The 13,721-nt window shown below is 41.0% G+C and overlaps 1 protein-coding gene across 1 annotated transcript in view; it reads left to right on the forward strand.

Annotated features, from left to right (window-relative positions):
* epha6 (eph receptor A6) overlaps window positions 1–13,721 on the forward strand; it is a 182,396-nt gene that overhangs the window by 161,968 nt on the left and 6,707 nt on the right. Inside the window, exons 10-14 of the mRNA XM_084361638.1 lie at window positions 2,152–2,277; window positions 2,770–2,955; window positions 10,544–10,605; window positions 10,991–11,200; window positions 13,491–13,640. Coding sequence (XP_084217764.1) covers window positions 2,152–2,277; window positions 2,770–2,955; window positions 10,544–10,605; window positions 10,991–11,200; window positions 13,491–13,640 — 734 coding nt within the window. The remainder of the gene's footprint in view (window positions 1–2,151; window positions 2,278–2,769; window positions 2,956–10,543; window positions 10,606–10,990; window positions 11,201–13,490; window positions 13,641–13,721) is intronic.

A 13,721-nucleotide genomic window follows, 5' to 3' on the forward strand; every position in this document is an offset into this window, starting at 1 on the left:
TTTCGTTTCATGCTCTTCGTGTGATTTGTTTTTCTATTAATCTGGTTGTTGCATCCCTGAGCTGTCTGCTTCTGCACCCTCTGTACCTTCTGTCTCGTTTGCCTGTCTTTTGTCTTTTAATTCCCAACTTTTCATTCCTGACACCAAAAAACTCAAATTGAAACGAGAGCTGTAAAGTGCAAAAAAAAAGAGAAGACGTTTAAAAGCGAGCAGAAAGACGAAGATTGGGGCAAGACAAGGGGAAACTACGAGAGGAGAGAGAAGCGAAGATGAGGGCAACAAGGTTGAAAGGCAAGGAAGGGAGGAGAGGACAAAGAGAAATGAGGCGGCTTTAGGAGGAAAGTTGCTGGATTAGAGCTCAAAAGCCAGAAACAGATAGCGAAAAGTAAGTGAAGAAAAAGACATCAAATTAGTGTTTGAAGGTTTGCTAACAAGCTGTCACAAAGTACTGAATTTCAATATTTCACACACACTTTATGAGGAAGTGTGTGTGTGTGTGTGTGTGTGTGTGTGTGTGTGTGTGTGTGTGTGTACACTCCTCAAGTTTTATCTCCTGTGTCGTGTCTCAGGTTTCAGCCTTGAGCGAGGCGTTGAGCAGAAGCTTTTCAATGGCAGCCTCCTCAGGGTTTTTCTGGTGTCAGTTCAGGCGTCCGAGACAACTGATTTGTTGTTTTTTTGTTTTGTGGTACTGTATCGATCCCTGAAGGAGAAACACAGCTTTCGTCAATAGGCCTCCCTCCACTGGGAGGTCAGGGTCAAGAGCCAGACAAGCAGCAGTCTGTTAAAAGATTCACTGACTTGCTCAAGGACACTTCGACCGGGTGGATGCTCGCTTAAAGCGAGGACAAAAACCTCGCCCTGGCTTAAAGACTCTGTGTGCGACCCCGCTGCTTCTCAGGAAAAGACAGACGAGGAAGAAGCTATCAGTTTGTGTGTTTTGCTCGTGTGCTTTGAGAGCAGATAATGAACATCAGACAGGGTAACTCTAGCTGCCTCCCAGCTCATAATCAATAGCAGAAGGGAAATGTTTCTCCATTTGTCTAAGGAGTGACCAGATCTTATATATAATGCACGATGATTGTTGATACAGTATGAAAAGAAATACACATTCAACAGCACGTTCTCACTCCCAGCGCATCAAATACAGCAGTCTGGTCATTTGTCCACCACTTCTAGTTTGACTCTGTAGTTACCTATCTAGAGTTAAGTCTGAAAGCCTGCTTTAATGGTTGTAATATAAAGAGTAAGAGAAGTCTGAGTTGGGGCGTGGTCGGGTGGGTTCACGTCCTGCGTGTCAACATTGAATTGTTATTAAGTTACATTATGTAAGTAAATTAACTTGTGTAATTTATGTAATGCAAGTTACTTAACGGACTTGACTGAATTTTATTTTAATACAAAGCAAGTTGTTTTCATAAACCTAACCAGGTACTTTTTGTACTTTAACCAGGAAATTCTGGGACTAACCCTAACCAAGTAGTTTTGTTGCCTGAACCTAACCAAGTAGTTTTGTTGCCTGAACCTAACCAAGTAGTGATTTTGGCTAAACCTAACCAAACTGTGTTAATAAAGTCATGAGATGTCATAATATGTCAAAGTTTGTTAGGAAGCTGTTTTTGAAAATCAAACCAGACTTTGAAAGTAGTTTTTGGGCCTAACTTGATGTCCCTTCATGTCCAATAAATGATGCTTAATGACACTGAACAAGTTGTCATTTTGAAGAGTTGAGAGTGAGAATATGTTGGTGTCAATATAGACAGGACACAGGGAGGGGGAGACCAGTATGACAGTATAAAAGTCAAAGAATGAAACTGGGCTCATTGCCAAAAGACTCAGTCCCTTCATTTTTCAGTGTCTTGGGTCAAGTTTGCATTTGTACTACTGCCTCCATATGGAGGGGCATTAAACATTTATCAATTCACTTTTAGCTTTATGTTTTAGCTTTTCTCCTAGGCCTTTAGTCTAGAGGATGTTCTGCTGTGGTGTTACAACTTATCCAGGTTGGGGGAAGTGTTTATACAGTGTTGAATTTGAATTTACAAAATTATGGAAGGCTTCAGGCTAATTTTGTCTTCCAGCCTCATCAAAACATATATATTAAAAAATTAACATAATCCTTGTTCATTGTCATCCCTCTCTCTGCCCCCACAGTCCCTTTCCCAGGAATAAAGACCTACGTGGACCCTGATACGTATGAAGACCCCACACAGGCCGTCCACGAGTTCACCAAGGAGATCGACCCGTCCAGGATCCGCATCGAGAGGGTGATCGGAGCAGGTACGCACACACACACAGGCCTGCGCACACACTCATCCACTTGTGCCTCACTGATTCGTGGGCGGAGGAGGATAATCTCATGTTGGTTAGGATAACAATACCTTTAAATGTGCTGTAGGAGATTATCTATTTTCATTCCACACAATTGCCGTGAACTCCCTCGTCTCCATTGTACATGCTAAAGAGGACGCCCATTTCCATTTCCTGGTGTCTCACTGTCATTTTCTCCACTCAGGCTGTGGGAATATTAAAGCCTTAACAGGTTTAGAGAACAAAAGAACATGTAAGAATAGATTCAAGGCTTTTTATAGAAGGTGAAAGAGAGAATTTCATGAAGTTTAACTAATCAGAGAGGAGGCGCTAATGCTGTAGTGGAGATGGGAACTGCAACACTGCCCCCAGGTGGATTAGCAGCTGCATGCTGATGTCTGATGATAGACTCCTTACTGTTATCGTTTGTGTGTGTGTGGCCGGTTGGTGTGTGTGATTTAGGTGAGTTTGGCGAGGTGTGCAGCGGCCGCCTGAGAACACCGGGGAAGAAAGAGATCGCCGTGGCGATAAAGACACTGAAAGGCGGATATGTGGAGCGACAGAGGCGGGACTTCCTGCGCGAGGCGTCAATCATGGGCCAGTTTGACCACCCCAACATAATCAGGCTGGAGGGCGTGGTCACCAAAAGTAAGTAGGATTATGGGGTTATAGATCACATTTCCCTGCAACAGTTACTGATAGCACTGGTTAAGCTTTTTTTTTACCCACATGGGTCAGGTTCCACTTTTAAATCTGGTTTTAGAGGGGAAAAGTATTCAGAGGTTAGTGTATACTGGTCAGAAATATCCAGTTTTCAAGTGAGTGTTAAATACAGATGTTGTTTGATAAAGTATATACAACAACTGGACCGGTATTTAAAAGCTCTACTTCTTTGCATTCCTGCTATATACATTGGGCATTTCCCACGTAGGAATTTCTGCAACTCAGTCACCCGACTAAATGTTGGACATGTCTGTTTCTACAAACCACGGATATGTTAAAACTTTTCTTTATGTTGCAACCTTTCCTTACGTTCAGTTTTCTATATTATGCCGTGACAACGCTGTGCTTATGGCTATGGTTAGGTTCAGGCACAAGAATCACCTGGTTAAGGTTAGGAAAAGATCATGTTTTGGCTAAAAATATGTGTTTTGATCACCACAAACACAGCTGGCGATGTCCCAAGGTCTTGTCACAAACACCAAGTTTTGTCCCTTCAAACGCAGATGGAGATGTTCGCATTTCCTGTCAAAAATATCCAGGTTTTTTTTACCACAAACACAGCTGGAAAATGTCCTAAGATCTCCTTAAAACTATCCATCGGATTCACATTTGAAAAGCGGTCACCAGCTTGGGAGCCTTCTCACCTTTACCACTTTTCCTCATTTGGGTGACCCGTTCCCAACAAACCAAATGTGGTTCAATAAGTATGTAAATGTGGGAGGAATTTTGATATTATATCTAATTAACTAAAAGAAAACATTTCTATTCCACTCTTTTGCTTCCAACATATTTTTAGCCTTCCTGTTGAGTCAGTAGCACGCTGCTTTTGAACAAACGCATGACATGTTTTTCTCCAAAGTCTGGAAAAATGTTCCTGCCAGCTTACTACCACAGCCCGCTGACTTGTATGATTGAGAGTGCTGCACAGTGTGGTAAATGGTAGTTATTTAAGCTGCTGTTAGGAGTCTTTGTTGAAGCTGCTTGTCCTTTTTTTTCTGGTAATTTCTATCATAGTCGGTCTCAGTCCTGTCACAAGTTAACCTCCATTTTACTTTACCTGCACTTTAAGTGTGCACAGTTTGATTGACATCAGGCACATCCCTGTGACGACAGGCATCCCCGAGACACAGACAAGAACAAGTGGCCTCATGCAGCAACATTCGCTTAAATGTCTTTCATATTTTCTTTTACTTTTTTGAGAAAAAATAAGAAAACATTGTTGAATCCCAGAAATCAATTGGTGCTAACAAAATAAGAGAAAATCGAGGATACAAAGAAAAATAAGAGAAAATGTGTTCGTCTTTCGCTTCTTGCACGAGGCCCATTGTGTCTTGTAAACATGTGCAAGTCAGTCACTATCTTTCATCAAAACGCTCCCTTCAGTGTTGCTGTCTGGGGGCGACTCACTGCTGCACTCACACCGAGAGCTCGGCTTAAAAGCACAATCAGATGAAACAAGAGCATTTGAAACTGCCATCTCTTTACCCATCACTCTGTTTACCACAGTCTGATGGATAAATGTGTGCCTTTGGTTGTTTGAATAGTAAATTGCAGCTCTTAAAAGTTGCAGCCGTCTCATTTTCAGGTACGGATTAACTGCGCGCTATGTGTTTTTCTTGGTATTTACAAGACAAGTGAACTGACTCTGTTCTGTTTATACACATAGTTTTGTTGCCTTGCGTCTAGTCTGCGCTTTCCTCCACATATAGCCACAGTGAGTGTGCTTGCATGTGCGTGATTATATTGTGTGTGAGTGGCCTGCATGCAGAAGTTCAAATAGCTCTTTTTTTGTGCAGGAATATGCTTCATCTACAAAAGATGTGTGTTTTTGTGCGGTGTGTGTGTGTACGGACACGTTAACGAGCTCTGTTTTACGGGACTCACCCGGCGCAACATATGGTTGTTTTTACAGGGGGTGTATAAACTGAGACATCGCTGTGAATATAAATGTGTCCCCTGAAGACTTTACTTTCCTCTGCCTGAATGCAGATAGAGGACACTCCTCAGCTTTGACCCTGCTGACAAGGATCCAACTGATAAGGGTCTTTAAAGGCCGATACTGCCATTATTGCATTAAAGCTGCTGGTTGCTGATATCTTGCACCGATAGAATTAACTGTAGTTTTTCAAGTCGAACATCTCCGAAGCTATTGAGTGAAATAATCCTCCCACACAACACTGAGATGATTTTTTTTCTGTCAGACATCTGATGATGACAAAGAAAGAAAAATGAGTCGCCGTGGCTGGGAACGACAACACTGGCTGGCTGCACTGAAAAGACACTCAGAGGTCTGATATTTCTGAATGACAGCTCTTTCGCAGCCGTCGATACATAGATACTATATATTAACCCCATGTCATAATTGTTTGATAGTGCGCAGCTCAGTTCCAGGGCAAACAGGCATCTTAAACCATTACAACAAGACACAAAAGGGAAGGAAGAAGCCCGACAGGCGGAGAATACATGAATGATGTACCAGTTAACAAGTCCAGACTGAGTTCAGTCCGGTTCATACACAGCCTTAAGGTGAGACGAGGGGGGTTAGTTCTGCTGCTTAGGAAAGAAGCTGTTTATGAATCCAGTTATCTTGTCAGTGTTGTAAGAAGTACCCCAAAGTCTTATTTACGTAAAAGTAAGATGTTGAGAGATGATGCAAGGCTGTTCTCTATAATGGCTTTGTAGAAGTGAACCAACAGGTGTTTTCTGCTTCAGTTGCCCGAGGGAAGTGCAGTCTTTGCTGGGTATGAGTTTTGCTGATGAAGGTGCCTAGTATCACCGTGACGTATTGAGATACGAAGGCATAGACCCAGACTTTCATCGTCACGGGGTTAACGTGAAACAGTCCCAGTGTGGTTAGGTTAAGAAACCAAAACTACTTGGTTAGGTTTAGGAAAAGATCATTCTTTAAGTTGAAATACACATGTTGACTACAGTTATGTTAAGTATCTGAGGTAAGTTAAAGATATTACATCATTTTAAAAGTAGTCAACATTGACTTTTGGTTTCATAAAAGTTGTCTCCTGGGTAAAAGTTTGGGTGTGTTGAACAGTTCGTCGACCTCACCGTCCATATGCAGACTTTTTTGCTCTTTATACCATCACCTGCGTCCCTCCTTTGCTCCCATCATAATTACTACAACCACTAGAGGTCACCACCGACCAATAAACATTAATATGTGTTTTAATAAGTTGCCTTGCCAAACGGGCCGTTTTATTGGTGAAGACGGGTGACTATCAAAGAGCCACTGTATTGTTATGTAGATACTAATACATTAATTTAGAACATTGTCTTTTACTATTTGATATCACATTCAATTTAAAAGCATTGAAGCCTGAAATATATTCTGTGAAATTGAATTAAATCAAACATAAGTAACATAAGAAATCCACAGTTTCACCATGCTGTTAGTCATCTGTGTTTTATAAGGGAGGAAGTTATCAGAGCAAACCATTTCCCATGACTGCCTCTCAAATGGAACATGCACACACACGCGCAAACACAATGCACGACTCGCACTGAATCACGCAATCGAAATCCTTTTGTGCTCGGCGTCACATATAGACAGACATAAATTCTGAGTATCCCTCTTCTGTCTGCCTGCCCGCCTGTCTGTTCGCCTTCCCTGCCGTCTTTCACTCCCTACATCTGTTGTTGTTCTTCAGAGACTAATTATGGAGAGTATTGTGCTGTGACTGACTGCTATACCTGCTCTGCTATAACAGGTGACGCATTAGACTCCGGTAACAGGTGCGTTTGTTTTTGTTCAGGCGCTGCGCTGCATAACCATATATTGTTTTCCAGACCTTGCTAATTAGCTCGGGAAAGCCAAGCTTGATCAAATAATTTCCTGTCTATCCCTGTTGCATTGGTGTTGTGGGGAAAGCATCTGCAAATTTAAGGGTATGATGATAAGATTTCGCAGATTAAAAGAAAAAAAAAAACAAGTCATGTGCCTATGTGGTATAAAGGCTCTGCTCATTCATCCATCCAAATAACCACTGTGCCTCATTCTCCCTGGCGACAGGAGCTTGGGTTTAGAATCAATGTACCCTTGGTGATAATTTGCTCGGCGTTGATTATTTCAAATGTTAAAGCATTCGGGCTGTTTAAAAATGAATGTTAACATTCAGTATTTCACATTTGTATCTGACTTGTGTTGATTGTATGCTACTGCATCACTTTCTGAATGCCACAGACTTTTTCATTATACTGTATTTGTCCTAAATAACCTCATTACCCACAATGCTCTTCTGAATATAAAAACAATCACACACCATGCAAACCAGCATTTATGAAAGCGCACAACGAGACCAGTCCCCAGAAAATAAAGTCTGCAGGTAATGTTTCTGCAAACCGCTGATATGTTCACATTTAAATGTTCCATCGGCTACGTAGCATATTAAAATGTCAGATTACATGTTTATGACCAGGTTTTCATATCTGTAAGCAGATGGGATGGTGGTGGAGTGAAGCTAGACGGCTGAAAAGCCAGTAAATGCATTATTTATAGAACCTCTGTATTTCAAACATCTGTAAGCATAACACAACTTGATCTTTTCAAGGAGACCTCATGACAAAATTAAAAGTGCACCAGTTGTAAGGGGGCACTAGCACGCAGAAAGGGTACTGTAATGGTGCCCCAGATGGGCACTTTGCCACAAACAACATAACATTAATAATTGAATCTATAGAAATGTAAAGTTCCAACATAAAGAAATGTAAAGTTTCAACATATCTGTGGTTTGCACAACTCAAAGTGTATGTGTTTTCACCTGTGACTGTTAAGTATTGGTTGTGAAGGTGCAGTAAGTGCTTTTTTGGCAACCAAGTGGAACAGTTGGATTTATGGACAGTCCCTATTTCCCCAAACACTTCTGAAAACAACAAAATTGGTTTTGAAACACTCCTTATGTGGCGGCGCAGCAGGTAACCAAGCGTCCATTTCCCAAGCCAACATCTTAGTTCTCATCCTCATAGCCTTCCTATTGTAAAAATACACACTGTTTTATTTTTTATTTTATTGTTTGTTTTCAAGTTCAGGCATAATGGTCCTATTGTGGCCTCTTGTGGCCGTCCAAATGAGAAAGAGGCGGTAAATGCGCCAAAGGTACTTGGATAAGCCTCAGAAAGGTCTAATTGATGCTTTACCTGAAGTGTTTTCATGATTTTCTTTGACAAGAGACAATGCTTTAACAATGACGACTAAGTGCTTGGAACGTGTACATATGGTTAAATTCTTAACCTCCAATAAAGAGTCGCATGAAGCACTAAACTTTTCACTTTTGAAGCATCTGGGACTGTCCCCTGTGCAGTGAATGAGACAATCCCAAATCTCTCTAACATCACCTTGTACTGTATTTTTAATTAAAAAAGAAATGAATAGCCTCTTAATTTATAGTTCCATTGGTGCATTTAGCTGAAAACACATGACATAACAATGACAGGAGCCTCTCTGGCATCAGTCAGTCTCACCTGCTGTCTCCTGTCTCTCAGTCCCTTTAAAACAATAACACTGAAATATCTCTTTGTGTCTGATTTGTCTTTAATTCCAGTGATGCAGAGCAGGTGCATCATGTTATTTCATCTATAAAGTGAAACAGTTATTTGGCATCGCTCTGTTCCATTATGAAACAGAGAGCATCCGACTCCTGATACTATGTCTTCCACCATGTGACGCATTCCCACTGGAGTCAAAAAAATCAGTTTGCATCTGAAGTGTGATATCATGGTGTTACTTCACCATAGTAACACTTTTATTTCTGTTTCCAGCAGTTCAGAATGGTTTACAGCTCCTGGACAACTGCCTCCCAGCTGTAAACCAGTCACTCTGTGACACCGTAGGGATCCTCTGCGGGGAGACAATAACATTTTGAGAGAAAACTTGTGCTCGCACCTGTTTCTGACTAATGTTTTATGCCGTACACGGGCTGAATACTGAACAGGTCCCGTTCGGCAGGTCGGACATGTTGAGAGGGAAAAGTTTTATGAGTTGAGCTTCTTGACTCGATGCATCAATCAAGCGCTGATGGTCTGTGTTTCCCCAGCCCTCGCTTTCCTTTTCTGAGTTTCTGACTGGCAGTTACACACACATGCACACACACGCACACATACGCAGTGTGATTTTGTCAGCCATTGTTTACCAGAACCTGATGTGTCGTCTGCACAACTCCAAATATAATCTTTCCAGACATCAGTATGCACTCGCACGTTTAGTGCTTAGTTTGGATATAAATTGCCAAAAATGTGTCTCACTGTGAGTCTGAAAGATTTCTGCTGAAAATCTCATCAGATTTAATGAAGTTTTACACCGCTGGCTTTACAAAAGCCTCAGTTTATTTCTAAGGGGGATTATTGGATTGTTCACTCATACAATTATTAATGCGTTTCAATATCACCAGTTTTTTTTTCGTGTTAATAGTAACTAGTAATGTAAGATTCATTAAGAAATAAGCGTGTAAATTGTGATGGTCAAATTTAATTTGCAATAATAATAATAATTTATTTATATTGGATTTCGACACACAACAATGCCTACCAGCGTCTTTAGCTGGCAAATGCATCAATTTAAAAACATTTTGAGAAAAAAACACAACAGCAAGATGCAATCAACAAACAAACAAACAAGCTAACAAACTAGCATGTACAAAGTTTTGCCTCCTCATGAATAAAGTGTTATTTAGTTTTATGCTTTTTGATCTTTGAATGTGCTGTTTTCCACCTAAGCACTTGTTTTTGACTATTTGATGAATACCAAATAAAGAACTATAATGAGTTGTTGCCCCTGATACCGTCAAGCAAGGTTATTTTGAGGTCACAAATGACAAATTTGTTCATTTTCAGTTTTAGTGTTATCTAATCTGAACTTTGCCCATGTAAGACTAATGATTTGGACCCATTGTGTTTTCCAGCTAACAGGAGAAGTAACAGGTCATCTTGCAGGCTTATTTTTGCATTAAAAAATAGCGGCTCAGTGTGCTCCTATAGACTAATGCCAGAGGCTCTTACACAGCTCCTGACAGCTTGGGAAAAAAACTCTGCTCATACCCTTTCAAAAGAGCCCAAAGCCACGACTGCACTCTCAAATGGTTCAACAACAGCTTTGAATGTACTTTGGGCTGACTGGGATATGTGTTTAGGATGATATTACATACATTTCCAGGATTAAGATGAGGTTAAAGACCTGTAAGAAAATCTAAACTCACACAAAGATACACTTTCCAGTTAATGAGCTTTTAACTGAAACTCACGGTCCTGATTCAGCGATGAGTGGCTCAGGTTTGGAGGACTGAAACTGTCAGGATCAGAAATAAATAAAACATACAACCAAACATTTGTTGAGTCCCTGTAGGAAAAGCTGTGGATCCCTGCTACTGTAGAAGAAGACTAGCTTGGCTTTGTTCTTGTGTGTGACTTTTGTCTTTGTCCACCGTAGACTGTCCTCACATACCCATAGGAGCAATGGCAAAGTCTCTGGAGAGGTAAAGAGTGTGTGTTGTGCTGTGTGTGTTTGCAGGCAGGCCTGTGATGATCGTGGTGGAGTACATGGAAAACGGATCGCTGGACTCGTTTCTGAGGGTGAGTGCTGAGACGATCAGAGAACTCAAGTATGTTTATGTCTGTTTCTCGCTTCAGGTGATATTCTTGTGGGAAATAAACACGACAACAGCGCTGTTGAACAAGACATTTCTACAGTGGGCCTTTGTCTGTAAAAACAAGAGGCTATAATGGGAACCGTATTTCACATCTGTAGCATATTGTTCTGTCAATAAACTGCCACTAAAATCCTGAGCAAACTTTACTGCTGCTCTATGGATACTGTTATGTTTCCTTTGTCTATTGTTTCTGCCATCCATCCTTATCGACCCTCCTTTTCTCTCTGGTTGTCTTTGCTGTCTCCGGTTTTTGCAGTGGCTCTTCTCTGTCAGCTCATTCTTCTCTGTCTCCCTCTTTCCCCTGTCAGCAACATGATGGTCACTTCACCGTCATCCAGCTGGTTGGCATGCTGCGTGGCATCGCCTCGGGCATGAAGTATCTGTCAGACATGGGCTACGTTCACCGAGACCTGGCAGCTCGAAATATCCTGGTCAACAGCAATCTGGTGTGTAAAGTGTCAGACTTCGGCCTGTCCCGAGTCCTGGAGGACGACCCGGAGGCTGCTTACACCACAACGGTACGCCGACGCCACCCTCTAAAACCGAGCAGCTGCCACTGATTTATTACAAAGCTGAGTTAATCTTAATGAAATACACCCTCACAGTACGGTCTCCAAACTGGGGTTTAATCCATTCATTAACTTGATGACATGTGGCGTTTTGAGTCAGAAATGATGGACATAATACATAATACCATGCCTAATTTCCCCTCGGGGATTAATAAAGTTATCTATCTATCTATCAGCTTTCTGTAATATAGTTTTTTTTTTATTTATTCAGGTCACATTGAGATCAAGTTGTAATTTAGTGAGAAAAATTAAAGAGAATAAAATAAGAATATTAATGAAAATGGGAATTGTAGTTATTCTTCACTTAAAGGACCTATTTGTAAGAAAAAATGATTTTTGAGCGTCACTCCCCACTCATCAGAAACGAATGCTTTGGGATCCTACAATCCCAGAGCATCAGTTTTTGATGAGTTGGCAGTGAGAGTCTTACAAATAGGACCTTTAAGTCATCAACCTGGACTGATGGAGACCTTCAATCTTAGTTACATAAAAGTTAAACTAAAATGTTGCTCTAAAGGAATTAAAATGAGCAGATATTAACATTTGGTGTCAGCGATTTGGTACTGGCCTCAAAAAAATGTCAAATCAGAAGCATGAACTGGCATCCACAGCGTCCTGAACTCTCTTTGTTTTTCATCACCACACCAGTACTGAACCTGGAGATCGGGCTCTTATACACTTACCTTTTATTTCCTGCCAATGTACCTGCTGTTGTTGTATTTTGTCATCTTTATTCCCAAATTGCCTCGAAGTGTTGTAAATGAGGAAAAGGCGTTTAGAGCGTGGGACGCTTACATTTCCTTTCAAAGATTTCATTTACAGACTGATGCTGTTTATGTAAGCTTGAGAAATCGGCGAACTGATGCATCACTCCACTCCTCCTTGATTAGGCTGATGATATTTCTCCTGAGGCCAGCGAAAGATGGAGTTGCTGTAGACAGCAAAAGCGATACACAAAAAAAGACTTTTGTGCTGAAAAGTCGCCGTCCTGCAAATCTGTCTGAGCCCACGGTGACCTCCATTCCCTGGTTTGTATTGAGGTTACTGTGTGAAGGAAACGCTGTGTTTATCGTTCCAAGTATAGCTTTTCTGCTCATAATGTGGTTGAAATCCACAGAAGGGAAGTGAAGGTTGGTGTGAGGGGAGCTGAGGTGAGGTGGAAACTTCGGTGGCATAAACACAGAAATGTGTTCAAGTCTGGCTGTTAGGATTCAGGTTATGAGAGCAGTATTTTTGAAATAAGTGGTTTAAAATGGCTCGGCATGCATTTGATTGCGCTATAGCAACTACTTTCATCAGTCACAACTCTGCTGGACAGGAATGTGTTCTGGGTCGAGGTCTCTGAGAGAGTTGAGATGTACTTTGAATGATTTACCAGTGGTACATACAGTAAGAGAAAACATTTCAATCAGTAGATGTCTCTGAGGAAGGTTAGCTGTCAGTTCTCAGGATGTACTGATACTCTCATGTGTGTGCGAGTCAGGATTATAATCATAAACTAAAACTGAAACTATAACGAAAATAAGCAGTGGAGAAATTTGTCACCCTTTAAAGATATGATATTTAAGAATTCCTCATTAAGATGCCTAAAACCGACCTTTGTTATATATATTTTGTTGAGTTGTGTACTTTACTTTTACTTTGTTTCTTTATCCCAAATGTTGCAAACCCAGAGAAATGATTTAATTTGGTAGCCCGTCACTACTTCCAGGAAAGGGAAGTCGACAACAAGACGTGTGTGTCTGTGTGTTTAAATTCAGGTCAGTTCTCAATGAATTCAGCACTCACCACAGACTCCAGTTCTCTCTCTTCTTTTCTGTAATAGCATCCGTGTAGTCGAGTTCATTATCCTTCCAGCTCCAGTTGGCAGTTAACGTTACAGAACATAAACTCCCAACAGTGGAGGTCACGCTGCAGTCAGGTTGATAAATAGGAGTGAAGATAGATACACTTTTTGAATCCAAAAGTAAAAAAGATCTACTTTGGGTAAACAGCTCCAGATCAGAGCAGAATCCATTGTGACTTGAGAAGGTCTGAAGAATAACTCAAATTTAAATTTTTAAAAACTGAAAATTAACTGAAAGGAGCAGAAACTAAAACAACTGAAAACTAAACTAAAATGAAAATCTAAGAGTCAAAACTTAAATAAAATTAAAAACAAGTTAATTAATTCAAAACTATTATTACCTTGATGCGATTCTATCCAGGAGTCTTTAGTTTGCACTTTGTGTGTCAACAGGGTGGTAAGATCCCCATCCGATGGACCGCCCCTGAGGCCATCTCATACCGGAAGTTCTCCTCAGCCAGTGACGCGTGGAGTTATGGCATCGTCATGTGGGAAGTGATGTCATACGGGGAGCGGCCATACTGGGAGATGTCCAACCAGGATGTGAGTATTTTAGTCCTCACAATGGTTTATGCTTATGTTGGATTTGTGTCCTACGGGACAAAAGTGACCCGGTCAGGAAAA

The sequence above is a fragment of the Pagrus pagrus genome, assembly GCF_965226575.1.
Source record: "Pagrus pagrus genome assembly, chromosome: 9".
NCBI lineage: Eukaryota > Metazoa > Chordata > Actinopteri > Spariformes > Sparidae > Pagrus > Pagrus pagrus.